Below are 27,002 nucleotides of genomic sequence, written 5' to 3'. Positions count from 1 at the left end.
CAGAAATCACTCCTGGCTTGGGAGACCATATGGGATATCGGGAATTGAATCCAGCTCATCCTGGGGCAGCCGCATGCAAGGCAAATGTCTTATTGCTGCACTATCACTCCGGCCCCTGGTTTGCATGCACTACTTTTATAATGGGATTTGTATCATGCATATTACTTTATCTCCTTTCAACAACCCGTTTTTGTCCAGAATGAGAATTTCTAACTTGTCATTGTTATCCCTTCTCTACTCTAACTGCATTTGAGGCAAGCTTCCTCTCATGGACTGATCCTCCTAATCATTCATCTCCTGATCCTGATCTCGATTGTCTCTGAATATTATTATCATACTATCTTTTATCTTGACAGTCATACTCTTAAACATTATATGAGAAAAGATTATGAGGAAATAGTAAGAAATTACCTTAGAATTACACGTGGGCCCGGAGAGATAGCACAGTGGCGTTTGCCTTGCAAGCAGCCGATCCAGGACCAAAGGTGGTTGGTTCAAATCCTGGTGTCCCATATGGTCCCCCGTGCCTGCCAGGAGCTATTTCTGAGCAGACAGCCAGGAGTAACCCCTGAGAACTGCAGGGTGTGGCCCAAAAACCAAAAAAAAAAAAAAAAAAAAAGAATTACACGTGATTTATATTTTATAAAATATTCTCACTGACTTAAAGATATATGAACTAAAGCAATATATACATTATAGTATATAGTATATATATAATATATAGTATATAGTATATGCAGTTCCTACAGAGTATCATAGTAGGTGGCCATGTCTAAAATATGGCTAAGATGAGATATTTTCTTTTGAACTGTTGCGAAGATTATGACTGTAAATAGTACTACTATGAGAAAACAGCATAGTTTAGTAGTATTTTACAAATAAAAAGGATTAACTTGCATTATCAATATTTTATGTTACCAATATCCAATAACATTCATAGTTAATAAAGAAGAGGTATAATAATCATAAAAAGTTCTGCTAATTTGGGAAAGGCAGTTTACTTCATAGAGATAATAAAATGTTAAAATTTCATTTTATATTAAAATTTTCTGTATTTTTTAAATTAAATTGCTATAATCGAAAATTTATTATTTTAAAGGCAGAAGAGGAGAGAAACTATCATATCTTCTATCAGCTTTGTGCCTCAGCAAAGTTACCTGAATTTAAAATGCTGAGATTAGGTATGAATGTGTTGTTAGATTTATTTTGTGCTGGAATTGTTTTCTCTTAATTTATAAGTTTATAAATTTCTAGAAAAAGTGGGTAATCTCGTAATACTTATGTATAAAATGATAAGATGCCTGCATTTAGTTTTAAGATAACTTTGGGATGAGAAAATAATGAGAGGCTATTTAAATGAAACAGGATTGGCATTGAGTTAATGCTTAAAGTGAGTGATGAGGACATAGATGCTCATTATATGAACCTCTCAACTTTGGGATATATTTTAAATGACTTGATAAAGGGAAAAATTGAGAAGAATCTTTGAAATATAGGTCTGTAGAATTTCTGACCTGGGAATTAAACTTTTGAAGACTTTATCCTAGCATGCATTGGAATAAATTATTCAGAAATGGACTGTTGACTTTATCATAACTGCAAATATTTTATCACACTATTTGAGTTTGTATTAAGATATAACTGAAATCAATAAGTAGTCAGAAGACTGCTGTGCACATACTTTGCTATCCATGCCTAAATTCAGAGTGGTCACAGAGGTAAGAAAGTCATAGCTGGTAAATCTTTTCTTTTTCTTAATTGTAGGAAATGCAAGTAACTTTCATTATACAAAGCAGGGTGGCAGTCCTGTGATTGAAGGAGTTGATGATTCCAAGGAGATGACGCATACTAGACAAGCCTGCACTTTGTTAGGTAATGTAATTTTTAAATTGTTCTTAGACACAGCTGCTTTTTGTTCAGAAACACTTTATCTGGAATGTTGACCAATTTCTTATTAAATGATGAGTTTTGTTGGGAGATTTTGCATTCCCTATATGTTCTGTATAGTGTAAGTCATGATGTTCCTTTATATTGGTGGGGGGCACACCTGGTGGTGCTCAGGGCTAACTCCTGACTACTTTCAGGATACACTTTAGGTAGTGTTTCAGAGGACCATATGGGGTTCCAGGAATAGAACTGGGGTTGATTTGCATGATGGACTTGATGCAATGCAAGTGCCCTATCTGCTGTACTCTCACTGGCCCCAATGACATTTATTTTTAGAGTGATTAAATTACTATAAAATTAGATTGTTATAATGATTACCTAACCATAACTCTGCTTAGTGGGGTGGTTTTTTTGACATAAAAATTATTTCTCAAAACCCCTTTTTTTTTCTTTTTCTTTTTTTTTTTTTTTTTTGGTTTTTGGGCCACACTCGGCGGTGCTCAAGGGTTACTCCTGGCTGTCTGCTCAGAAATAGCTCCTGGCAGGCACGGGGGACCATATGGGACACCGGGATTCGAACCAACCACCTTTGGTCCTGGATCGGCTGCTTGCAAGGCAAACGCCGCTGTGCTATCTCTCCGGGCCCATTTCTCAAAAACCCTTTTAAAAAACATTTTAAAATATTTTTATGGGAACATCACTCAGAGACTCAGCACATGCTGTGGATGCAGGAACCCTGGCTTAATCCCCAGCAATGCATGTTTCTCTGCATTCAATGGGTACTTCTCTGAATGACCCTCAAATGCTAACTGGGAGATGCTCCTGAGCGCTGCCTAGTATGACCCAAAAGCCAAACAAACAAACAAACAAACAAACAAAAAAAACTATATTTGAGACTTCAGGAAAGGTAGACTGATCATTTAAGTTTTAATAACTTCAAACCTAGAGCTAAATGAAACGATTTCCTGTATAATATTTTATGAAGATGCTTGCTTTTGTTTTTTTTTTTTTAAATATGGAACACTTCACGAATTTGAGTGTCATCCTTGCGCAGGGGCCATGCTAATCTTCTCTGTATTGTTCCAATTTTAGTATATGTGCTGCCGAAGCAAACACGCTTGCTTTTGTTTTATTTTTCTTTTCCTCTTCCCACCCTTTATCTCTGTCCTTCCCTTCTGTTCTCCTATTTGCTTTAGTTGATTTTTTCTCTTCTTCTTCTTTTTTTTTTTTTTTGGATTATATGGTCTTTTTTTGTGGTTGGGAAATGTGGTTAAACTGTTACAGTGACAACATACTCTATTACATTTAGTTTATTATGTTTTTGAAATGACTCATGTTTTATTTCTGGAATTTTAAAATAGAGGGTTGGCATAAAATAAGATAGAACTATAGTATGAATTTTCACAAATACTACATTATTTTAAAATACTAGTGTAGTGGGGCTGGAATGATAGCACAGTGGTAGGGCTTTCTCCTTACACGCGTCTGACCCAGGATGGACCTGGGATTGATCCCTGGTATCCCATATGTTCCCCCGAGCCAGGAGCGATTTCTGAGCACATAGCCAGGAGTAACCCCTGAGCATCACCGGGTGTGGCCCAAAACCAAAAAAATACTAGAGTAGTGACCAGCGAGATAGTACAGAGGGCACGGTGTTTGCCTGGCATGCATCCAGCCCCGGCTTGATGCTAGGCCAGAAGTGATAACTGAACACAGAACCAGGACTTAGCTCTGAATACTGTTGAGTGTTGACCAAAACAAACAAAAAACAAATTATAATGTAAGTACCTAAAATAATAATTTAACGTTTTGGGGAATGCTCTGAATTAAATTAGCTTAATTTACAAAGAATTACTGATCAGATTATGGACTGTTATGGTCCTGGCAAAAGATCCATTTGTGGAGCTTATAAATATTGAGGATCCTTAGACCCTGCACCCCATCTTGTACCTACTGAATTAGAATCTGAATTTAATAAGACACATTTGTTGCTCCACGTTACTAATCATCAGGGAGATGCAAATCATAACAATGGTGAGGTATCATCTTTTGCCACAGAGATTGGCACACATCACAAAAAACAGGAACAATCAGTGCTGGCGGGATGTAGGAGAAAGGAACTCTCATTGACTGTTGGTGGGAATGCTGTTTCATTCAGTCTTTCTGGAAAACAACATGGCTATTCCTCAAAAAACTGGAAATTGATCTTCCCTCTAATCCATTAATACTACTCCTAGGGATATACCCGAGGAACATGAAAACAATACAAAAACGTACTGTGCATTCCTATATTCATCACAGCACTATTTATAATAGTCAGAATCTGGAAGCAACCCAAGTGATAGACAACAGATGAGTGGCTAAAGAAACTGTAGTATATCTACCCAATGGATTACTATGTAGTGGTTAGGAAAAATGAAGTCATGGATTTATTTATACATGGATGTACATGGAGATTATTATGCTGAGTGAAATGAGCCAAAGGTAAAGGGATAGATATAGAATAGTCTCACTCATCTGTGGGATATAAGGAAAATAAAAGTGTGGGGATGACATCCAGGGACAATAGAGATGAGGATTAGGAGGACCAGTTCATGGTAGGAAACTTGCTACCAAGAGTGGAGAGTGCAGTTAGAGTAGAGAAGGGTCTGATAGAAAGGGACATTCATGGCACCTCTTCATTTGCAGTAGTACAAACCACAATGCAAAAAAGAAGAGAGAGATTGAGGAGAAGGGGTGGAAGAGAGAGGAGAGGGGGCTATAAAATGTTTGCCCCAGAAGTAGGTGGGGGAGGGTGGGAGGGAGGGGAGAGGGCATCAGGGAGAGTTGATATTGGTTGATATTGGTGGTGGGAAATGCTCATTGGTGAAGGCTATTATACATTGTATGACTGTAGTTCAATTATGAACAACTTTATCTTCGGGAAAAATAACTTATAAACAACCTTGTAACCGTGGTATTTAAACAAAAATATTTAAATTTAAAAAAGACACATTTGTGAGATCATATACATATGAAACCTTGAAAAACATTATTTTAGGCCTTTATCTGTTTATAAGTAGAAAATTAAAATTTTGAAAAAATTTTGAAAAAGCTATATAATGCAGATGGCAGAAATGTTCTTTATAAAGTCTCAATAATCCTATATATTATTATATATTTGGAATTAATTTTGCTGATTTTGCTTGTATATACAAAAAGCTTACCTTATTGAATATTGAAGTCTGATCTTTTATTAAAAGCTTTCTCGTGCCTTGAATTTCACTTCCTGCTCTAATGATTCCTGTGGATTTGTACTCCTGGACTCTTACTTATATAGGGCTTCAGTTATAACAAGTAATTTCTTTTATAACAAGTAATTTAATAATTTGATGTAAAATATCTTTATTGGGCTATAGCTTGAATTTGGAGTAGAGATAAATAGAAACAGTAATGATATTATATGTGTGGCAGGGTATTGAGTACTATGCATATTATCCCATTTAATCGCCACAAAACTCCATCATTCCTATCACTTTAAGTAAGTCATTGCTGATATAGTGGTGAGTATGGCTGCCTCACATATCTCAAATCAGAAAGTAGAAACATAGAATGGTGAAGTAACTATAAGCATGGCAGACTGGAAATAGAGCACAGCTTCTCAAGCCCAGTTCAATTTCACATCACAACTAGACCATAACATTAAACTGCATTAAGTGCTAATGTTAATTAAAAAAGCATTAATAAGAAATTGTGATTACCTATCTGTATGAAATATGTTGCAAAACTTCTTGAAATATATAAGAATTTAAAGTGCATTTTTCTTTTCAGGAATTAGTGAATTATACCATTGCTGTCTTTTCAGGAATTAGTGAACTATATCAGATGGGAATTTTCCAAATACTTGCTGGTATCCTTCATTTGGGCAATGTTGGATTTACGGCTCGAGATTCAGACAGTTGCACAATACCTGTAAGTACTGAACAATCTTAGTTTGATAGCAGCTAAACTGTATTTTAGTTTCATTGATTTGTGGGGGCTTGGGAGGGGCACTGGCAGTGGCAGGGTTCCTGAACAGTAATCAAGGGACCTGGGTCCCACCTTGGAAAGTACTTACTCAGCTCAAACTGGGTGATTCAGTGCTTTGTCTTGGCACTGCTTAAACCCAATAGCCCACTCTAATGGTATTGAGGGCTGCCATGAGTATATTTGTTGGTGGTCAGGGATCATAGAGTGCTCTGAAATTGAACTCAGGTCCTCTTCATGGCAAGCATTTATTCCAGTCTGTTAAGCTGTCTCTTCTATTGTGTTCTGTTTATTCTATTTGGAAGTCACGTATTTGAAAATGTGTTTGTGTGTAGGGAGTCAGTTATATCTCATCTGTGTAAATAGAAGAGGAAAATATTAGATATAAAAGTTGGTGAGTCTAGAGGAAAAGATTCATTTTCAGCTTTGAAAATATAATAGTTGTTGAAGGAAGTTAGCAGTGGTTATTTCTGGGAGTAGGAATTATATTGCTGATGGAACTGAGAATATTTTAAAATGTGATTTATTCCATTTAATCTTTGGTGGTCCCTCCTTCCATCTCATTTTCTTCTAGTAAACATCATTCACTTATTTTTATTTTTTTGTTTTGCCTATTCAGTTTTTTTTTTATTTTTATATGGTGCACCGAGGTGAAATTATCCTGTGTTTATTGATTTCCTTATGATTTGTTTCATGATATTTCCCTGGTGCATTTTTTATTTTGTTATATGTAACAATGTTTCATTTATTTTCAGTAGTGAAATTATTTCATTGCATAGAAGAAAAAACATCCATGGGCCAGGGATCTGGCTAACATGATCAAACTGAAGCTCCAATACACATAATTCCCTAGAGCAGTGTTTTTCAACCTTTTTGTGCAGTTACACTTTTTTCATGGAAAAAAAAAAATCACAAGGCACACCACCATTAGAAAATGTTAAAAAAAAAATTTAACCCTGTGCTTATATTGACTATATATAATTTTCTTGAATAGGAATCATAAACACAAAGAAATTATTTTATAATTACTTTATTGTGAAATAAATCATTAGAATATCATGATTGGTCTATTTGTGAGCCAAAGCCACATGTTGCTGATGAAATTGGGATTTTTCCCACAGCACACCAGACAATATCTCATGGCATACTAGTTGTGCAGCAGCACAATGGTTGAAAACGCTGCCTAGAGCATATGGCTGGATGTGAGTCTAGTGAGCTTCCAGTTCCAGGACTTAGACATGTTTTATAAAAAGGATAACTTGGGTGCGGAAGACGATTCTCTGGCTTAAAGGCTTAAAGTGCTTGCTTGACAAGCACAAGGTTGTTAGTGTAAATCTTGGTGCTGCCATATGCACAGAGTTGGTTAGGACAGTCACTATTTGTAGCTTCTGCCAAAAACAGTGAGAAAGCTATCTCAGTGACTTTCATCAGGGATTAACTAATTTTACCACTTGTAACTCCTTTCACCTGGGCTGTGCAGCAGGGATAAATTCTGCCTGAAGTGCCTTCGATTTGTGATGCAGTTGACTTTTTTGTAAGCCCCACAGTATGTGATCCACAGTTTAATAAGTTAGGGCTTAAATATGCACTTCACCATAAACAATTCTGATGACACTGTGAAGTATCCTTGACACCATTGCTATTAAGGATCCTTAATAAGAAGGACCAAGAAGATGACCCAGTGGTTTAGGAAATACCAAGAACAGGTGGGAGGTTCCAATTTTAATCCTAGGTGCATTGCATGCCCCAAGGTAACCCTGCCCCCTCCATGATCTGGGATCCCTGGTTAGAGAAAATAAAAATTAAAAATTTGTAACTAAAGTTAATCATTTTTCTTATGCACAAACCACATCACTCACTAGTGTATCCACCTCCCTCTTGCAAGGACCTCATTGTCCCTCCCTTTTAACCCACATATTTTATCTTTAGCTTATTCAGATAGCATTTTTCATGATGGCTATACAAGTTTACACTCTCATCTAGTGAGAATTGTTTTTATTTTATATTTAAAAAATAAGACCCATAATTTACAAAGTTTTATTACGTTTGTAATCAGGTTTCTACCATATAATGTTCCAACTCTGAACCCCCCAATGTCAGCATAATTCCACCAATGACCCTAGGATCCCTCTTACTCTCATGATGATTCTTTTTCAAGTTCTTTTTTAAAATTCAATTATATTTTTGGACATATGTTCACAATAATTTGTATGATATTGACTATTTTAGTTTTAATGTATATATTTAAGGCCCCTTTAAATACCTCTATGTTACCTTTAGTCTACATTCTCTTTCTTTATTTTCCTTTTTTTTTTGGTTTTTGGGCCACACCCCATGACACTCAGAGGTTACTCCTGGCTTGGCTATGCATTCAGAAATCACTCCTGGTTCAGGGGACCCTATGGGATGCTGGGATCAAACCCAAGTCTGTCTTGGGTCAGCTGCATGCAAGGCAAAGGCCCTATTGCTGTGCTATTACTCCAGACCCTACATTCTCTTTCTTAACAATCCTCTGTCCCCACATTCTGACCCTTCCTTGGTATTGTCATTTATGTAATCCAGGACCAAAGGTTTTCCTAGATTCCTTTCATTCCCTTGCTATATACCAGAGATAGGTGAGGATATCTGAAATTTGTCCTTATATCTGACTAACTTCACTTAATATTATACTTCATTCAATTCAAATTTTAATAAACTGCTTGATTTTATCTTTTTTATTTTGGTGATTACATAGTATTCTGTTATGTATATATACACCACAACTTCTTAATACACTCATTTGTTATTAGACATTTGGGTTATACTAAATGCTGTAATGAATATAGGTATGCATATATCTTTTTGAATTAGTGATACTGTGTTTAGGGAAAATGCCAAGAAATAGAATATCTGAGTCATATGGAACCTATTGTCTTACTTTTTGGAGAAACCTCCATATTCTTTTTTATAGGGCCCCAACCAGACAATATTTCCACCATCAGTGAATGAGAGTTTCTTTTTCACCACATCCTCACCAGCACTAAAGTTTCTAATCCTTTAATGTTTCTAATCTTTTGTCAGTCTCATTGTGTGAGGTGATACCTGATTGTTGCTTCAATTTAGATTCACCTAGAAATATGTAATAATGAAAATTTTTTAATTTTTAAATTATGTAATGTTTGGGGGAATCTCTTTAGCACTGCTAGGCATCTGTGGGCCAATTCTGAGGACACTCATAGCAGCAGAGGTCTTGGTACTTGGGACAGCTGTGTGGTATTATTTGTATTAGAGGTGCTGACTGCCAAAAGACTACTGTCAAGGTATTAAACATGCAAGGCATGTTCTCTGCCCTTTTGAGATTCAGCCCATAAAAGAATTCCTTAGATTTTTTATTATAATATTGATTTAACAAGTTGTTTATAGTACAGTCATTTCAGGCATTAAATGTTTAAATACTAAATCCCATCAGTGTGACCTTTCCTTTACCAGTGTGACCAATCTCCCACCCACCACTATACCCTGTCTCCTTGCAGGCACAAATTTACTTTATATTGTTTGTTAAAACACAACATTGTTGATGATTGAGTTTCAGTCATACAGTGTCGAACACCCATGACTTCACAGGTGCACATTTCTCATCACCAATATCCCCAGTTTTCCTCCTGCCCTTCCCTCTGTCTGCCTCTATGGCTGTCATCTTTTCTACTCTCTCATTCTCTCTCACTCTTTTAGGCATTGTGATTTGCATTATTGTTATTGAAGAGGTATCATGCAATTACTATCTCCTTTCAGCATCTCATTTCTTGTCCAGAGTGATAATTTCCAACGATCATTGTCGCAGTGGTCTCTTTGACCAAACGACATTCCCCCACTCTTTGTGGCAAGATTCCTACCATAGACTAGTTCTCCTGGCCCTGGAGAAGAGCATTTTCTTGCATGTGTGAATCTCTCAATTCAGTTCCTGGAATTGCTCCCTCCCAATATTAAATAATGAGAAAAGTGTTTTGTTTAATGGAAAGCATCATTAGGTCAATCAGCAAAAATTACATAATATGTATTTTAATTGATGAAATACATTTGAATCACTGCTACTGTTCTGCTTTTTGTTCACTGATCTTACATAAGATAATTTTTTTTTAATAAAATGCACATGAAATGTTTAGAACACAAGAGGCATCACTTTGCAAAAAAAAATATTCTGAAGGCTGGAGAAAACTCAAAGGACTGAGGGCATGATTTGCATGCAGAAGACCTCAGTTTGATCCTTGCACTGCATGTACTTGTTCTTGGTACTACATGTACCCCTAAGCTCTGTGGCTTCAAAATAATGTAAAACGAAAAATCAGCAGAAAGAAGTGCTATGAAAAGACAAAAGAAGAGGAAATGAATCCTGAAAAAGACTTAAAATGTTGCCTGGAAGCTACTTTGATAAGTGATTAAGATCACTGATTGTCTTCTAGTGATCTTAGTGTCTCTTACACAAAGGGAATTAATTACTGGATTTTATTACCTCTTTGTATGAACTTTTCAGTAAATTCCTATTTGATTGGGTAATAGAAAGCAATCTGTTCTCTTTTGCTAGCCTAAGCATGAACCTCTCAGCATCTTCTGTGACCTCATGGGTGTGGACTATAAGGAGATGAGTCATTGGCTCTGCAATCGGAAGCTGGCTACTGCCACAGAGACTTACATCAAACCCATTTCTAAGCTACAGGCTACAAATGCCCGTGATGCTTTGGCCAAGCACATCTATGCCAAGCTCTTTAATTGGATTGTTGAGCATGTCAATCAAGCCCTCCATTCTGCTGTCAAACAACATTCTTTTATTGGTGTGCTAGACATTTATGGGTAAGTATATTTATTTTAGTGTTTGCCAGAGAACATTTCTTTCTAAAGATTATCTAGTAACTGCATGTATGTGTATATTTGTTTGTTTCTTTGTTTTGTGGCCATACTTGGCTGTGCTCAGAAATTATTCCTGGTTCTGCACTCTGTAGTTATTCCTCGGGGGCCGGAGTGATAGCACAGAGGTAGGGTATTTGTCTTGCATGTGACTGACCTGGACAGACCTGGGTTTGTTCCCAGAGTCCCCAATGGTCCCCCAAGCCAGGAGCTATTTCTGAGTGCATAGCCAAAAATAACCTCTGAGCGTCACCAGGTGTGGTCTAACTTCCTCCCACAAATTATTCCTGGAAGTGCTTGAGACACTATATAGAATTCTAGGGATCAAAACCAGCAAATCAGTCACATGCAAGGCAAAAAGTCTACCCATTGTACTATTGATCCAGCCCCTATTGATTCTGTATGTGCTGATGAGAATTAGGGAAAATTGGAAGAGGATTTGTGTGTGTGTGTGTGTGTGTGTGTGTGTGTGTGTGAGATCCTCAGGACTTAGTGTGTGTGTGTGTATGTGTGTGTGTGTGTGTGTGTGTGTGTGTGTGTGTGTGTGTGATCCTCAGGACTTACTCCTGACACGTCTCTAAGAGATCATTCCTTGTATGCTTGGGAGACTATATGGGATGCTGGAGATCAAACCAAGGTTGGCCATCTGCAAGGCAAGCATCCATTCACCATACTATTACTCCAACACTAGAAGAGATTTCTTTAAAAGCAAATGTCATTTTCCAGTGTGCTGTTTCTGGACACCCTTCTTTAACTATTAAAACACTTATGTATATATATAATATTTTATTTAAGCACCATTATTACAAACATGTTTGTAGTTGGGCTTCAGTTATAAAAAGAACATTCACCTTTCACCAGTGCAGCCTTCCCACCACCAAAGTCTCCCTACTCCCCCATCCCCTGTCTGTATTCAAGACAGGCATTTTATTTCTCTCACTCACTACCATTGTCATGATAGTTGTTAACATAGTTATTTCCCTAACTGCACTCACCACTCTTTGTGGTAACTTCATATCATAGGCTGGTCCTTTCAGCCCTTATCTCTATTGTCTCTGGGTATTATTACAATAATGTCTTTTATTTTTCTTATATCCTACAGATGAGTGAGATTATCCTGAGTCTGTCTCTCTCCTTCTGACTTATTTCACTCAGCATAATAGTTTCCATGTCCATCCATATATAGGAAAATTTTATGACTTCATTTTTCTGACAACTGCATAGTATTCCATAACTGGGTAGAACTACCCAGTTTCTTTAGCTTCTCATCTGTTGTCAGGCATCTGGGTTGTTTCCAGTTTCTGTCTATTGTAAATAGTGCTGCAATGAATATAGGAGTATATTTGTATGTGTGTACTTTTTATTGCCTAATTTTTCATTTACTAGGTTATTATTTCAAAAATACATGTAAGATCTCTGTTTCTAATTCTTCTATGTGTATGTAGACTATAAATAGCCAAGAATGATGACTATAATTTGATTTTTTTAATATAGTAATCTTTATTTAAGCACCATGGTTACAAGCATGTTTGTAGTTGGGTTTAATACATTTTTTAATATAGTAATCTTTATTTAAGCACCATGGTTACAAGCATGTTTGTAGTTGGGTTTAATACCTCTGCATGCAAGGTCTTAAAAATAATCTCTGGGGGCCGCGAAGGTGGCGCTAGAGGAAAGGTGTCTGCCTTGCAAGCGCTAGCGTAGGACCGACCGGACCGCGGTTCGATCCCCCGGCGTCCCATATGGCCCCCTCAAGCCAGGGGCGATTTCTGAGCGCATAGCCAGGAGTAACCCCTGAGCGTCAAACGGGTGTGGCCCAAAAACAAAAACAAGAAAAAAATAATCTCTGCCATTTTATGGGAACCTACTGGATGCATATGCTGAGTGATTTATAAACCATTTATAAATTATTTATAAATTGTTGTTTTTACTGATGAGAAAAAGTTTTATAATCTTGGGATATTTCTCATTTCTTTTTTCTAATATATTTTAAAATATTTTTAAAGAGCTATTTGTAACTCTTCATCCCCTTTACCTCCACCCTACCTCACGTTCTTTTTGCTTTTGCAGATTTGAAACATTTGAGATAAATAGTTTTGAACAGTTTTGCATAAATTATGCAAATGAAAAGCTACAGCAACAATTTAATATGGTAAGAATTTCTTCCTTTTTAATAATATTCTGCTAAATTATTTTTAATTCCTAGTTTATGTTTATGGTTCCTGAAATGAAATCTTGTGGATCTCAGTTATAGTCTCAGGTTTAGAACTCTTGACCAGTTTTATATTTCATTTATGAATAGCTCAGACTACTTAGGTTATGTTTATGATTCAGATAGGATTGAAGTCATCCTTGAGTTACTCTCTTAGGACTATGAAAATTTAAAATGATGAAATAAAGTGCTCAAATAATAGAGGAATGAAATATGTCTATTGGGAGGTTATAATTTTTGGGAGGTCACACTCGACTCCACTCAGGGGTTACTCCTGGCTCTGTGCTCAGAAATCACTCCTGACAGGCATAGGGGCCATATGGGATGCTGGGATTTGAACCACCGTTTGTCCTGAATGGGCTACATGCAAGGTAAATGCCCGACTGCTGTGCTATCTCTCCAGCCCTAATGGCTATAATTTGATACCTAAATCTTTATCTTGTTTACTGTTTCTAAGGAGTAGTAACATCTTTACTTGTATTATTAGCAGGATATCAGAATAAAAAGAATAACATTTGTACTTTTTCCATCATCTGTTTTACATATTGTTTCAACAGTCTGAGAGAGAGTTGCAGTGGGGATAATTTTGATTGACTGAGTCTTGTTAAGTACACCAGATATGTTAGAACTAAGCTTCTGAAACTGAAGACATGACTTTTTAACAGTTATTTTAAAATATATTTAGTTATGAATTATTATCAGTGATTCTCCGATTTTTATAGCTATTTCTTATACTAGTCTGTCTGAGGTTGTGTAAAATTTCTCAGGTGAAAAGGGATCACAAGGGATCGGAGTGATAGCACAATGGGTAGGGCATTTGCCTGGTACATGACTGACCCAGGTTCCATTCCCAGCATCTTATATGTTCCCTCAAGCCTGCCAAGAGTAATCCCTAAGCACAACCGGGTATTGCACCTCCCCCCCCCAAACAAAAAAGAAAAGAAAAGGGATCACAGTGGGAAAAGTTTAAGAAGTCCTGTCCTAAAACATTATCCTAGTGTTGGGGACTTCAAAGTTTCTTCAGAAAGGAGGGATAGCCAGTTACAGTAGTGATGGCAAGTAGACATTCACTGCAAACTGTTTAATTGGAATCCCATTCTCTGGTGATTATCCAAAGAACGTTGTCCTTAGTTTCCTTGTACATAAAGATTAAATGAGCAGGGACATTTAAAGTGTTCATTACATGCCAAGCATAGTTTTAAATTAAGTTTCAAGATTGTTACAAGTATCAATAAAGAGGAAGTTATAAATGAGTCACCTATAAGAATTGGAAAATAGGGGCCGGTGAGGTGGCGCTAGAGGTAAGGCGTCTACCTTGCAAGCGCTAGCCAAGGAATGGACTGCGGTTCGATCCCCTGGCGTCCCATATGGTCCCCCCAAGCCAGGGGCGATTTCTGAGCGCTTAGCTAGGAGTTACTCCTGAGCATCAAACGGGTATTGCCCCCCCCCAAAAAAAACAAACAAACAAATAAAAAATTGGAAAATAAATGGAAGAAAACTGAAAGATAGGGACAGAGCCTTTAATATTCTTTGGTGTTAGAGCAGTAACACAGTGTGTAGGGCACTTGCCTTGCACTCAGCAGACCCAATTCACAGTATCCCCTATGGTTCCCTGAACACCAGCAGGAGTAATTCCTGAGTGCAGAGCCAAGAGAAACCCCTGAGAACCACAAGGTGTGCCTCTAAAAGCCTCCCCACAAAAAAAAAAAAGACTATCATTAGAAATATCTAAATATCAGAAGAAATGTTTAAGTATTTAAGTTACTTAGTGATACGATAATGTAAGGTAATCTTAAATAAGAATATTATTGCTATATTATTTTATTCCTGCACAAGCAACATTAATAAAAGCACATCAAGTAGATCAGACAGATAGCTCAAATGGCAGAGTAACATTCTTTGAATAGGTAGACCCTGATATTGAGTCCTGGCACCACATTCTCCCATTTTCACCTAGTACTGCCCAGGTTAGCTCTGTTGACCTCCAGCACTACTGGGCCTAAGCAGCTTTTCATTCATTTCTAGACCTTAAAAATAAATCCTAGATAGGGCCTTGCTATCATCATTGGAAGAGATGAGGTACTATTAGAAACTAGAACAAGCATTTTTCTTTCTTTAAATTGTTCTGTGTTTTTTATATTTTAATCAGTGTCATAGCCTTTTGCTCTTTCTTTCCTATTTCCTGGCAGTTCACTGGAAATAATAGGAACCAGTGCCAGCCTAGGGACTAGTTGGTATGTCTTTCTCTTAAGGGTCTCATGTCTCTTTGTGTTTATCTTGTCTCTTTCTTCTTTCTGTCTCTATCAATTTCTCTATCTCTTTCACAGTTACATATACCCCATATATATGATTTTTTATTGTAGCTTAGGTAACATGTTTACAATAGCATTAACTTTCATGGTTTAGACGTGTAAAGTTACTGTATCTTCACCACCACCAACATGCCCAAGACCCTCCACCACTGTCTGTACTTATTTCATTCATACTCCACTTCTTATTCTCCTTCTTCCTCTCACTGATTGTTTCTCAGTTTTGTAATCAAACACCAGTGGTTTATCTATATCTTGATATTATCTATTCCTTGTTTTGTTGTCTGCCACAAATGAGTGAGATAATCTGACATTTTCTTTTCTCCTCTGACTTATTTCATATAACATGATAATGTTCATTGATGTCCACATTGTAGAAAATTGCAAGATTTTATCTGTTATAGCTATATAATATTCAAGTATCTATGTGTACATATGCACACAAGTATATGTGTATTGCAACTTCTCTATCCATTTTAGTGAACTTTGCACTGCAGTGAATGTTGGTTTGCATTTTTTTTAGATGTTTGGGGTCACACACAGTGACGCTCAGGTGTTACTCCTGGCTATGCACTCAGAAATCATCCCTGGCTTGGGGGACCATATAGGATGCCAGGGAATCGAACTGCAGTTCGTCCTAGGTTAGCATGTGGAAGACAAATGCCCTACTGAGTGTGCCACCACTCAGGCCCCATGGTTTGCATATATTTTTTAAATTAATGTTTTTATATCATTGCTGAGTCATATGGAAATTTTATTCTTACTTTGTAGAAGTCTCCTTTCTGCTTTCCATAAAGACATAACCAGAGAACATTCCCATTAACAGTGAGAGAGGGTTCCTTTTACCACAGCCCTCCCAACTCTAGTGGTTTCCAGGTTTTTTGTTAAATCCCATTCTGGCTGGTTGAGATGATGTCTGATTGTCATTTTGATTTGTATTTCACTGATAACATATAATGAGGAACATGTCTTTATGTCTTCATATAAATGTATATGCCTACTCATTTTATTTATTTAATTAATTTATTTTCAGAAAAGTATCCACTCAATCCCCCCCCCCTTTTTGGATGGAATTATTGGACTTTTTGCTGTTGACCTTTGTGAGCCTTAACGTATCTTGGATATTAACTTTTTAATTTCATAAATGGTGTGCAGTTAATTGGGTATCTTATTATTTAAGTCCCAGTCTCTTTTGCCATGAAAACCTTTTTAATTTGATGTAGTCTAAAATAATTATTTTTGTTTTTATTGTATTTTCCATCAGAGTCAGATTATTAAAAATACTTCTGGGCTCTATATCCTTGAGACTTTTGCCTATGTTTTCCTGAGAACTTAATCATCTTGAGTTAACTTTTATGTATACATATCCCATATTTCATCTGAGCTTCTCTTTGTTCAATTACTCTACTTACTCCTAAATAACAGAAATATATCTTTTGTGTCTAAACTGGAATATTTGTTTATTTTCTTATATAATAAGGAGGATTTACACCTGGAAGTGCCCAGGGCTATTCCTGTCTCTGCTCAGGTATCACTGCTGGTCTCTAACTGCAGTTACCATTCTTCATATCATGGGCTGGTTCTTCTGGCCCTCATTTCTGTTGTCTCTGGATATTATTACTATACTGTCTTTTTTTTTTTTTTTTTTTTTTGGTTTTGGGTCACACCCGGCGGTGCTCAGGGGTTACTCCTGGCTGTCTGCTCAGAAATAGCTCCTGGCAGGCACGGGGGACCATATGGGACACCGGGATTCGAACCAACCACCTTAGGTCCTGGATTGGCTGCTTGCAAGGCAAACACCGCTGTGCTATCTCTTCGGGCCCTACTATACTGTCTTTTATTTTTCTTAAATACCACAGATGATGAGGCTATTCTGTGTTTATCTCTCTCTGCCTCATTTTACTCAGCATAATAATCTCTATACCCATCTATGTTTAGGCAAATTTTGTGACTTAATTTTTTTTCTAACAGCTGCATAGTATTCCATTGTGTAGATATATACTCAGTTTCTTTAGACACTTATCTGTTGTTGGACATCTGGGTTGTTTCCAGATTTTGGCTAATGTAAATACTACTGCTATGAACATAGGCATGTAGAGGGCATTATTGTATTGTGTTTTTATGTTCCTAGGGTATATCCCTAGGAGTGATATTGCTGGATCATGTCCAATATGTTAAGGAATATTCATTTTTTTTCTAGAAACAGCATTCCCACCAGCAGTGAATGAGAATTTCTTTCTCTCTATATCCATGCCAGTAGTGGTTGTTCTTGTTCTTTATGATATGTGCCAGTTTCTGTGGCATGAGATATCTCATTGTTCTTTTGATTTGCATCTCCCTGATTATTAGTGATATGGAACATTTTTTCGTGTGCCTTTTGGCTATCAGTATTTCTTCTTCAAGGAAATGTGATGACCATCTTTTGACTAAAACTTATTACAGCTGCCTAGGTTAAACACTTAAAATTATTCAAAAGTGGCTTATAATAAGTAGTGCTTAGTGATCGTTCCTGGATGGACTTGAGGAACTGTTTATATCGTTAGATATCAAATCCAGGTCAACTCTGTTTAAGGCAAATGCCCTTCCAGCTTTTCTATCATTCCTTTTACCTGTCATTCTATAAGACCACTATTATCTATTTTCAGAGCCCAGGTCACAAAACCCAGGAAAGTTTTTCTGAGGACTAAGAAAAGTCTCACCACCCTTTATCCAAATGAGATGCAGACTCTTAAACCCTTGACTTATGTTATTTCTGTCTCTAACATTAGTTTGTAGTTATGTGTGTGTGTGTATATGTGTGTATTGTTTGTTTTGTTTGGTTTTGTTTGGTTTTGTTTTTCGTTTTTGGGTCACACCCGGTGATGCTCAGGGGTTACTCTAGGCAATGTGCTCAGAAATTGCTCCTGGTTTAGGGGATTACATGGATGTGGAGATTGAACCCAGGCCCGCCCTGGGTCAGCTGCATGCAAGGCAAATGCCCTACCACTTCACTACTGCTTCAGCCTATGTAGTTATATTTCTGGCAGTTCTGACTTTTTCACCCATGATGTTCAAACTCCAAGAAACAACCTATATCTATGTTGTTGTTATTGGTATACAGTCTCTGGCACATAATAATCAATATATATATATATATCAGTATATATTTTTCTTTAAGTGAGTGAACTTAACTGAGTTCAGGTTAGAAGAACTGGTCAAAATGATGACTGAAGCATTTAGCAGAAATGACAACTGGTTTATTAGTGATTGTGCTATGCTTGTAGAAAGTAGAAACTAGGAAACTGAGTTATAGATGGTTTGCTTGTGGAATATTGAGAACAATCACAGCAGAAACACAATATTTCTTCCATAGATTATTGTTTTTAGAAGCCATGAACTATCTAAAATTGTGGTGTTATCATTTAAAGTGTTATATAACTATCATTTCTTGTTGAAAATTACTTATGATATGATCCATTCTTTTTTCTTTTTTTTTCTTTTTTACTTTTTTAGCATGTCTTCAAATTAGAGCAAGAGGAATATATGAAGGAACAAATTCCATGGACACTCATCGATTTTTATGATAATCAACCTTGTATTAATCTTATAGAATCTAAACTGGGAATTCTAGATTTACTGGATGAGGAATGCAAGGTAACTGGTTTTCTCATGTGCTTATTCTATCAGAAATAGGTATCTCAAGGTCACAAGGTAAATGAGTTGAAGTGGAATTTTTTTGTTTTGCTGTTGCTGTGGTGTGCAGAGGTCATACTTTTGTAGCAGTGCTGTTGCTCATACACTTCACTGTGATGCTTGCATCATTGGCTGCTCAGTAGCTGGGATGCACCAAGACTAATTATTCTTCATTGTGGCACTGAGAATCTGGCCCCAAACTTGATGATGTGGGACAGTGTGGCCTACATAAGCAAAGCAGATTGTCTACCTCTGAAACACATTTTTGGATTTGTAACAGCTTCATTAGTATATTCCTTGAGGTACCATTGTAGCAGCAAGTGAAGTTGACTCTAGCTCATTACTAAGTAGTCACTAGTCCAAAGAGTTCTGATTACAAATGAAACAAGAATTTTCCTTCTTTTTTGAGTTATCTCTAAATTATGTGGAAATTTAACAATAGATACAGCTATTACCAATTTTAGCCACTTTTTAAATAGTATGTTTTTTTTTAATTTTTTATTTTTAATTATGAGAACAAAGATGCAAAGAAAGAGGACAAGGTAAAGTTACAGTGGAAGGACAATCACCCATAAACAGAATTCTCAGAAATCCCCTTGCTGATATCTGGACTTTGAACTTTCAGTCAAAGAACATTAAGAAAAATAAAACAGAACCCATGTACAATTACTTTGTCCCACAAGCCCCCAGACTGTAATACATAATATTTTTTAGCAGTACACAAAGCAATCTAAAGCCATAAAATTTATGTAACTCCTTAAACATCGAAGGCAAAGTACTTTTTTACATTTTCATGCACATGAATATTAGTTTAAGTTAACCTCAGAAGTTTAAGTGGGTTGTTTTTCTTAAGGATTAGACTCAAAGGAGCACAGTAAAAACAGTGTTAGAGTGGCAATTATTGTTTACATAGGCCCACCAAAGTATGAGGGACATGGAAAGGAATAAATAGTATGTTTTTATCAATTTTATTTAGTGATATGCTTAAGGAATTTTTTAATTGTACAAAATATACTTAAAAATAATATGTGTCAGGGAGGGAATTTTAATATTTAATGTAAAAGAGGAAGCTTGTTGGAAAATTATTAGTAGCCTTATTACTAACTGGTAATTTTAACAAGTAATTATCCTTTGGTCTTAGTTTTGCTTTAGTTTATGTCATATGTCACAACTTACCATAGGTTGATCCTCCTAAGGCTTAGTGCCTTACGTTGCAGGTATGAGATGGAGAGTTAAATTCCTAGCAACAGAGCTGCTGATACAGCACAACTATTGATATTTTGGTCCAACAACTGTGTGATTTGGGGTGTACTGCAGCCAACTGTATGTGAGAACCATGACCAAATATGCAAGCCCAGACATTGCAACAAAAGAAAGGAGAAGTGGAGGGTTTGGGCATTATTTTTCAAAAGAAGAACATACACACACACACACACACATATGGAAAAGGTGTTCAGCCTCACTCAAAATTGAAATGTAAATTAAAGAAAAGAAATACTACTTTTTAACCCAATAGGAATACTTAAATTTGATAGGGCTTTTAATTTGATAACATCAAAGAAATATTTATTTATTGCATATGTACCCTCAATAAGAGCATAAATTATCAAACTATTATATATTTTAGAAGAAATTTGGAACTGCTAGGAGTTTGGATATGTTTCTTTTAGAAGCATATATGTGTAAAACACACACACATATAAGAAGCAAAAGATGACCAGAGAGATAGTACAAAGAAAAGGGGGTTTGCCTTATATGCAGCCAACCCTTGGACCACTTATGGTCCTTCAAGGTCTGCTAGGAACTATCCCTGAGAACAAAGCCATCACTAAGCACCACTAGGTGTGGCCACAACAGAAGAAGAAGAAGAAGAAAGAAGAAGAAGAAGAGGAGGAGGAGGAAGAGGAGGAGGAGGAGGAGGAGGAGGAGGAAAGGTCATTGTCAGCTGAGCTCACTGAATAAACTAACCCCTCAATCCCTGGAAAAATAAGTCATTGTAGCATAATAAAAGAAAGATAAATAACCAGTGATTAGAACTAATAGTCTAATGAGAATTTTCTCATTCAGAATCAAACATATATAAGGAGTTTATAGCATGGTCCTATTTGTGTACATACATTTAAGTACAAAAAGAGGAGCCCAGAATAATAGTGACTTAGAATGTACTCCAGAGAAGTGTATAGTCACAAATTCAAACCCTGGTACCATCACATGTGCCAAGCCCAATCCCAGCATCTCTGCTGTTTGAGCCAGGCAGTACTGCTGTCTGAAATCAGCAATGCTACAAGGATTTTCTGGCCAAACTTCAGCCAGCCTTGTATAAGGCATCACAAGGTGGTGTAAACTCTGGTGAACATCATGACTAAAATATGTTGAGTTCCACGGCCAAGAAGTGCGACCCCTGGTGGTCATTTGTATGAGCACTGTACTGGTTCCTGGTAAGCACTGCAAGAGTGTTTGAGCTCCACAGCTAAAGAAAATGTGTGAGCCTCATAGTCAGCTATATATGGGACTCCTGGCTCTTGCAACAAAATTACTAACTATGAAGGAAGGAAAGGGGAGTAGAAAAAGCAATTTAAAAATTTAAAAATATTTAAAGTGGGGCAGAAGCAGTGGCGCAAGTGGTAAGGCATGTGCCTTGCCTGCGCTAGCCTAGGACGGACCTTGGTTTGCTACCCCGGTGTCCCATATGGTTCCCCAAGCCAGGAGTGATTTCTGAGTTCATAGCCAGGAGTAACCCCGAGCATCACCAGATGTGGCCCAAAAACAACAACAACAAAAACCCCAAAATATATCAAGTAAATTACACACACACATATATTGTATATACACACATGGAAAGTGATAATGAAGCTGGTGAAAACTGCATGTGGAGACTACTCTTCATTTTGTATCTTTCCATATCAACTATATTTCACTATTTGCAAATGTCCTGATTTTTCATGTTAAATATAAATACATGATCTTTGAGGACTGAGCCAGGAATAACACTAGCACACCACTGGGTGTTGTTTAATCAGCAATGAAAATTGGGCCAAATAAATAGCTCAATGGATGCAGCATGTGCTTTGCTTATAGGAGGCCAAGTTGGACTCCTGACCTCAAATTGGCCCTCTGAACCCTGCCAGGGACAATCCTAAGCACAGAGCCAAATGCATTCTCAGGACTAACAACATTAACACTTTTGTTATTTTAAAAGCAAATCAGATTTTTGGGGGGATGATTTCTGGTATAGGCAGATTGAATTATCCAAAGACTAAGCTGAGTTGTCTATGGGAAGGTCTCAATTATTCTTCATTATTAATTATTTGTGATATCTAAGGAGGAAATATGAAAAAAGTAAATTCCTCAATTGAATATAACAGTTATTTGTTAGAGCCAAAAAATGAGTTTTGGTTGATGCATTTGAAAATTCTTACAGCAATGTCTACTCTTTTCTTTTCCCCCTGAATGTAGATGCCTAAAGGTACAGATGACACTTGGGCCCAGAAATTGTACAACACTCATTTGAACAAATGTGCTCTCTTTGAAAAGCCCCGACTTTCAAACAAAGCATTTATCATCCAGCATTTTGCTGACAAAGTAAGGAAGCTTTGTGTTTTTTTTTCATTTTGAATATTTTAATTTAAGTAATAAAAAGCAAAAGTCAAGATATATATATATTATTTTTTTTGCTGAAGCTTGTTTCAATTAGGACCTATTAGGAAAGTATTCTTTATTGTTGATTTGCTTATTTTCTCTTCCTTTAGCAAAAGTGAAATTACATTATGAAATAAACATAGATGATGGTTCCCAAAATAACACTCAAAAATTTAAGAAAATGGATTTTTCAAAGTGCTTTTATAATTCGTTTCATAACTAAAGAAAATCTCTGACCTGAAATAGCAGGCGGTTATTTGTATTTTTTTTATCAATTTAGGTTTGATATTTACATATTTTGATGTAATATGTTTGATTACAGATTGCTTGCTTTCATCCTCCTGAAAGATTCTGAGTCCTAAAGCTCAGCTGATCCTAAGATTAATAGATTGTGGATTTACTTCATCTTGGAAGATAGGTTCAGTGTGTTCCTTCTAATAAATCTTTCAGACTTGCTGCTTCACAAGTTCTGTAGACTACTGTGTTAAAATGAGAAAAATGAAGAGTAATTATGTTTCAAGGAAGTTTGGGGGTAGGCCTTGGGATTGCTTCCTGTGTTCCCTTCAGGGACTGGAGGCACTTAAAAGTTAATCCAAGCTACTAGCTATTGAAATATCGCTATTACCCCTTATGACCCTTGTGGTATAGTTTGGGGAATACCTTGAATATTGATGAATTAAATCTTATTGGCTCAAATAATGCTAAAGTAGTTCAACTGAAAAATCATCCAGTGTTTACCAGCCTTTATTTATTTAAATAAAATTTTTATTGAATCCTATGGCATACAGTTACAAAATTGTTGATGATTGAGTTTCAGTCATACAACGTACAGCTCACCCCTTCACTAGAACACATTTTTTACCATTAATGGCCCCAATTTGTTTCTCATCCTCCCCTCAGACTCTCTGGTACCAGTCTCTATGGTAGAGACTCTCTCTCTTTCTTCTCTCTTCCCCCCATCTCACTCTTTTTTCTTTCTTTGTCTCTCTCCCTCTATCTCACTCTCACTCTTTTCAAACATTTGGTTTGAAAAATATGGTTACTGAAGGTAACTATCCCTTTACCTCCTAGTTCTTGTCCAGAGTGATCAACCCAACTGTTATTGCCATAGTGTTTCTTTTCTGCCCTAACTATACTCCCTTTACCTTTATAGCAAGCTTCCTACCATGGACTAGTCCTTTGGCCCTTGTCTCTATTATCTTTGGGTATTATTACCATCCTATTCTTCTTTTTTATATCCCACAAATGAGTATGATCATTCCATGTCTATCTCCATTCATGTATAAGCAAATATCATCACTTCCATTTTTTCCTAATAGCTATATAGTATTTCATTGTGTAGACATACCACAGTTTCTTTACCTACTCATCTGTTTTGGACTTGGATTGTTTCCAGATTCTAGCTATTATGAATAGTGCTGCAATGAACATAGGAGTACAGATGTCTTTTCTGCACTGTGTTTTTGGGTCTCACTTCCTAGGAGTGGTTTTACTGGGTCATATAGAAGTGCAATTGCTAGATTTTTGAGAAATGTCCATATTGTTTTCCAAAAGGGCTGGACCAGTCAGTCTACATTGCTAGTTGTAAGTGAGCCACTTTTTCCCGGTATCCATGACAGCACTGGTTGTTCTTAATCTTCTTAATATGTGCCAATCTCTGTTCTGAGTTGGTATGGAACTATAGTTTTGATTTATATCTCCCTAAGATTAATGATGTAGAGTGTTTTTTATGTGCCTTTTGGCTATCTGTATTTCTTCTTTGAGAAAAAGTCCATTCATCACTTCTGCCTGTTTCTTGATGGGATTAGATATTTCCCCCTTATTAAGCTCTACTAGTGCTTTAAGAATTATCTTCCAATCTTTGTCTTTGAGTCTGTGTTTGCTCTGAATATTCAAACATGTCTCTTAAAGACATCAGTATGCTGTATTCAGTTTTCTATCCTATTTTGTCACTCTATATCTCTTGATTGGTACGTTTAGTCCACTGACATTGAGAGACCCGGCCTTCATTCTTTATAAGCTCTTTAGCTTATTGTCAGGCAGGTGTTTGTTCCTTCTGACTTGCTTCCATTTTAGTTCCTTCTTTCCCAAGAGAGAATTAACCTGTCAGATGGTGAACTAGTTTAGAAGATATATTAGATCTGTGTTAAAGGAACTTTTTTATAGCCTGGAGTAGAAAAAAGAATTACTATTTATCCATGAATTTAGAGGGTCTTTTAGACAGTTAATTGGCACTGCTACTCTTACAAAAAAAAACAACAGTATTAGGGAGTTTTGCTCTAGAGATAACATACTTGCAAAGATTGGTCTTGTATTAGAATAAATTCAATGATATTGCTTTGCTGAGTTAATAATAATAATAAAACCTGAGTTAATAATATTTTATTGTTGATGATAGTAACTATTCAAATATTTCACATGTAAGTAGATTTTTTTCATGTTTTTTTCAGGTGGAATACCAGTGTGAAGGCTTTCTGGAAAAGAATAAAGACACTGTGTTTGAAGAACAAATTAAAGTTCTTAAGGCAAGCAAGGTAACTAAGTAGCTCTCTCTAATTAGGATATATTTAATCAGTTATTTAACCATCAGTTTCTCAACAAAAATGTTTGTTTTTCTAACAAAATTTGTTTTACTATCTATAGTTGTTCATTTTAATGCTAGGGCCTTGTTTTTTGAGTGATTTTGAACCTCAGATACATGATAGTTTAAAGTTTATAAAATATAATATATATATCCTAGTTTTCTTTTTTTACTTCCTTTAATTTTTATTTATTTTTAATAGTTTTCTAATCCTTTCAGGTGATGTTTTCATTATTTTTGTTTTACAAACAGCATGCTGAAGCTTAGAAACTGCATAGCTAATGAGTTGTCAAACCAATTTTAAACCCAGGCTGTCTGACTCAGAATATGTGCTCTTAACCACTGTGTATACTGTGAAATTATTGCCTTCACAACAGTTATAGATTCTGGCTGAAAATTGTCGTCTGGACAAAACTGGAGCGCAGTTTCATGTGACCCCCAAAATGTTATTTTCCTTATGCATGAAAATTAGATATACTACTTTCTAGTGGGAAAAGAACATTTCAGATGGAAGAAGATGATGAGGGCCATCAGTTGATCGCAGCCTTTTTCCTATAACTCTAAGCAGAAAAAAAAATGAGATTACCCAACTGATTTAGTTTCATCTTTTAAGGCATGCAAGAAGATAGCTACTTAGTTTTAGCAACGGAAGTATTCATAGTAAAAAACTAAACCATATTATGTAAAATATTTTTCCTACCCCCTGTAAAATCTTTTTACCTAGAATCAATCTCTCTCTCTTCCTCTCTCCCCCTCCCTCCCTCCCTCTCTCCCTCCCTCCCTCTCTCCCTCCCTCCCTCCCTCTTTCTCCCTTGCGTTCTCTCTCTGTCTCTCTCTCTCTGTCTCTCTCTCTGTCTCTCTCTCTCATAATCCTTTGTTTGGAAGGTGCATTTCTTCCCTCTTGTTGCTGGGATCACAATGTAACACTATTTTAACCTGCCATGTGCAAGGCAATTGCCTTAACTTTGTACTATCTCAGGCCCACTCTTTTTAACTTCAAAGAATGTTATTAACATTCTTTGTTTTGCTATGTTTTGTTGTAAGGCCACACCCAGTGGTCCTCAGGGGTGTGCCCTCAGAAATTATTCCTGGCAGGCTCGGAGGACCATATGGGATACTGGAGATTGGACCTTACCACGTGCAAGGAGAGCATCCTGCTTGCTGTGATATCATTCCCTCCCTCCCTTCCTCTCCCTTTCCTTCTCACCCTCCCCCTTCCCCCCCTCCTTCCCTCTCCTTCCATTCCTCCTTCCCTCCCTCCTCCTTCCTTCCCTCCTTCCTACCCTCGCTCCCTCTATCCCTTCCTTCCTTTCCTCCTTCCTTCCCTCCCTCTCTTCCTTCCCTCCCTCCCTCCTTCCCTTCCTTCCTTCCTTCCTTCCTTCTTTCCTTCCCTCCTTACTTCTCTTCCCTCCCTCCCTCCCTCCCTCCCTCCCTCCCTCCCTCCCTCCCTCCCTCCCTCCCTCCCTCCCTCCCTCCCTCCCTCCCTCCCTCCCTCCCTCCCTCCCTTCCTTCCTTCCTTCCTTCCTTCCTTCCTTCCTTCCTTCCTTTTCTTTTCTTTTCTTTCCCTGCCAGTGCTCAGGGACTATTTTGTGCTCTTGAATTGCTCCCAAAGTGCTTGGGGGTACTATAAGCAGTGAGTGATATGGATCCATCCCAGTCTTCCTACATGTAAAGCATGTGGTTAACCCTTTTAGCTGTATCTCTGATTCAGGTTTGTTTCTTTATATTTCACATGAGTGAAGTCATATGATTTAGCCTTTCTCTATCTGACTTTCACTCAGCATAACCTCAAGATCCATCTATCCATCTTGTTGAA

The 27,002-nt window shown here is 36.9% G+C and overlaps 1 protein-coding gene and 1 non-coding gene across 2 annotated transcripts in view; one reads left to right on the top strand and one right to left on the bottom strand.

Moving 5' to 3' along the window:
- The window catches only part of MYO5A (myosin VA), a 150,238-nt gene that overhangs the window by 35,805 nt on the left and 87,431 nt on the right, over positions 1-27,002 (top strand). The window contains 8 exon segments of the mRNA XM_049769351.1: positions 1,100-1,181; positions 1,765-1,872; positions 5,732-5,838; positions 10,454-10,719; positions 12,844-12,925; positions 18,787-18,927; positions 22,423-22,548; positions 25,056-25,139. Coding sequence (XP_049625308.1) covers positions 1,100-1,181; positions 1,765-1,872; positions 5,732-5,838; positions 10,454-10,719; positions 12,844-12,925; positions 18,787-18,927; positions 22,423-22,548; positions 25,056-25,139 — 996 coding nt within the window.
- Positions 2,897-3,003, bottom strand: LOC126003086 (U6 spliceosomal RNA). The gene has a single exon (XR_007493629.1). It is a non-coding gene; the product is annotated as a U6 spliceosomal RNA (small nuclear RNA).

This window comes from Suncus etruscus, chromosome 2 (genome assembly GCF_024139225.1).
Source record: "Suncus etruscus isolate mSunEtr1 chromosome 2, mSunEtr1.pri.cur, whole genome shotgun sequence".
NCBI lineage: Eukaryota > Metazoa > Chordata > Mammalia > Eulipotyphla > Soricidae > Suncus > Suncus etruscus.
Note: the sequence above shows the minus strand (reverse complement) of the source record. Positions and strands in the feature narration are given on the sequence as shown.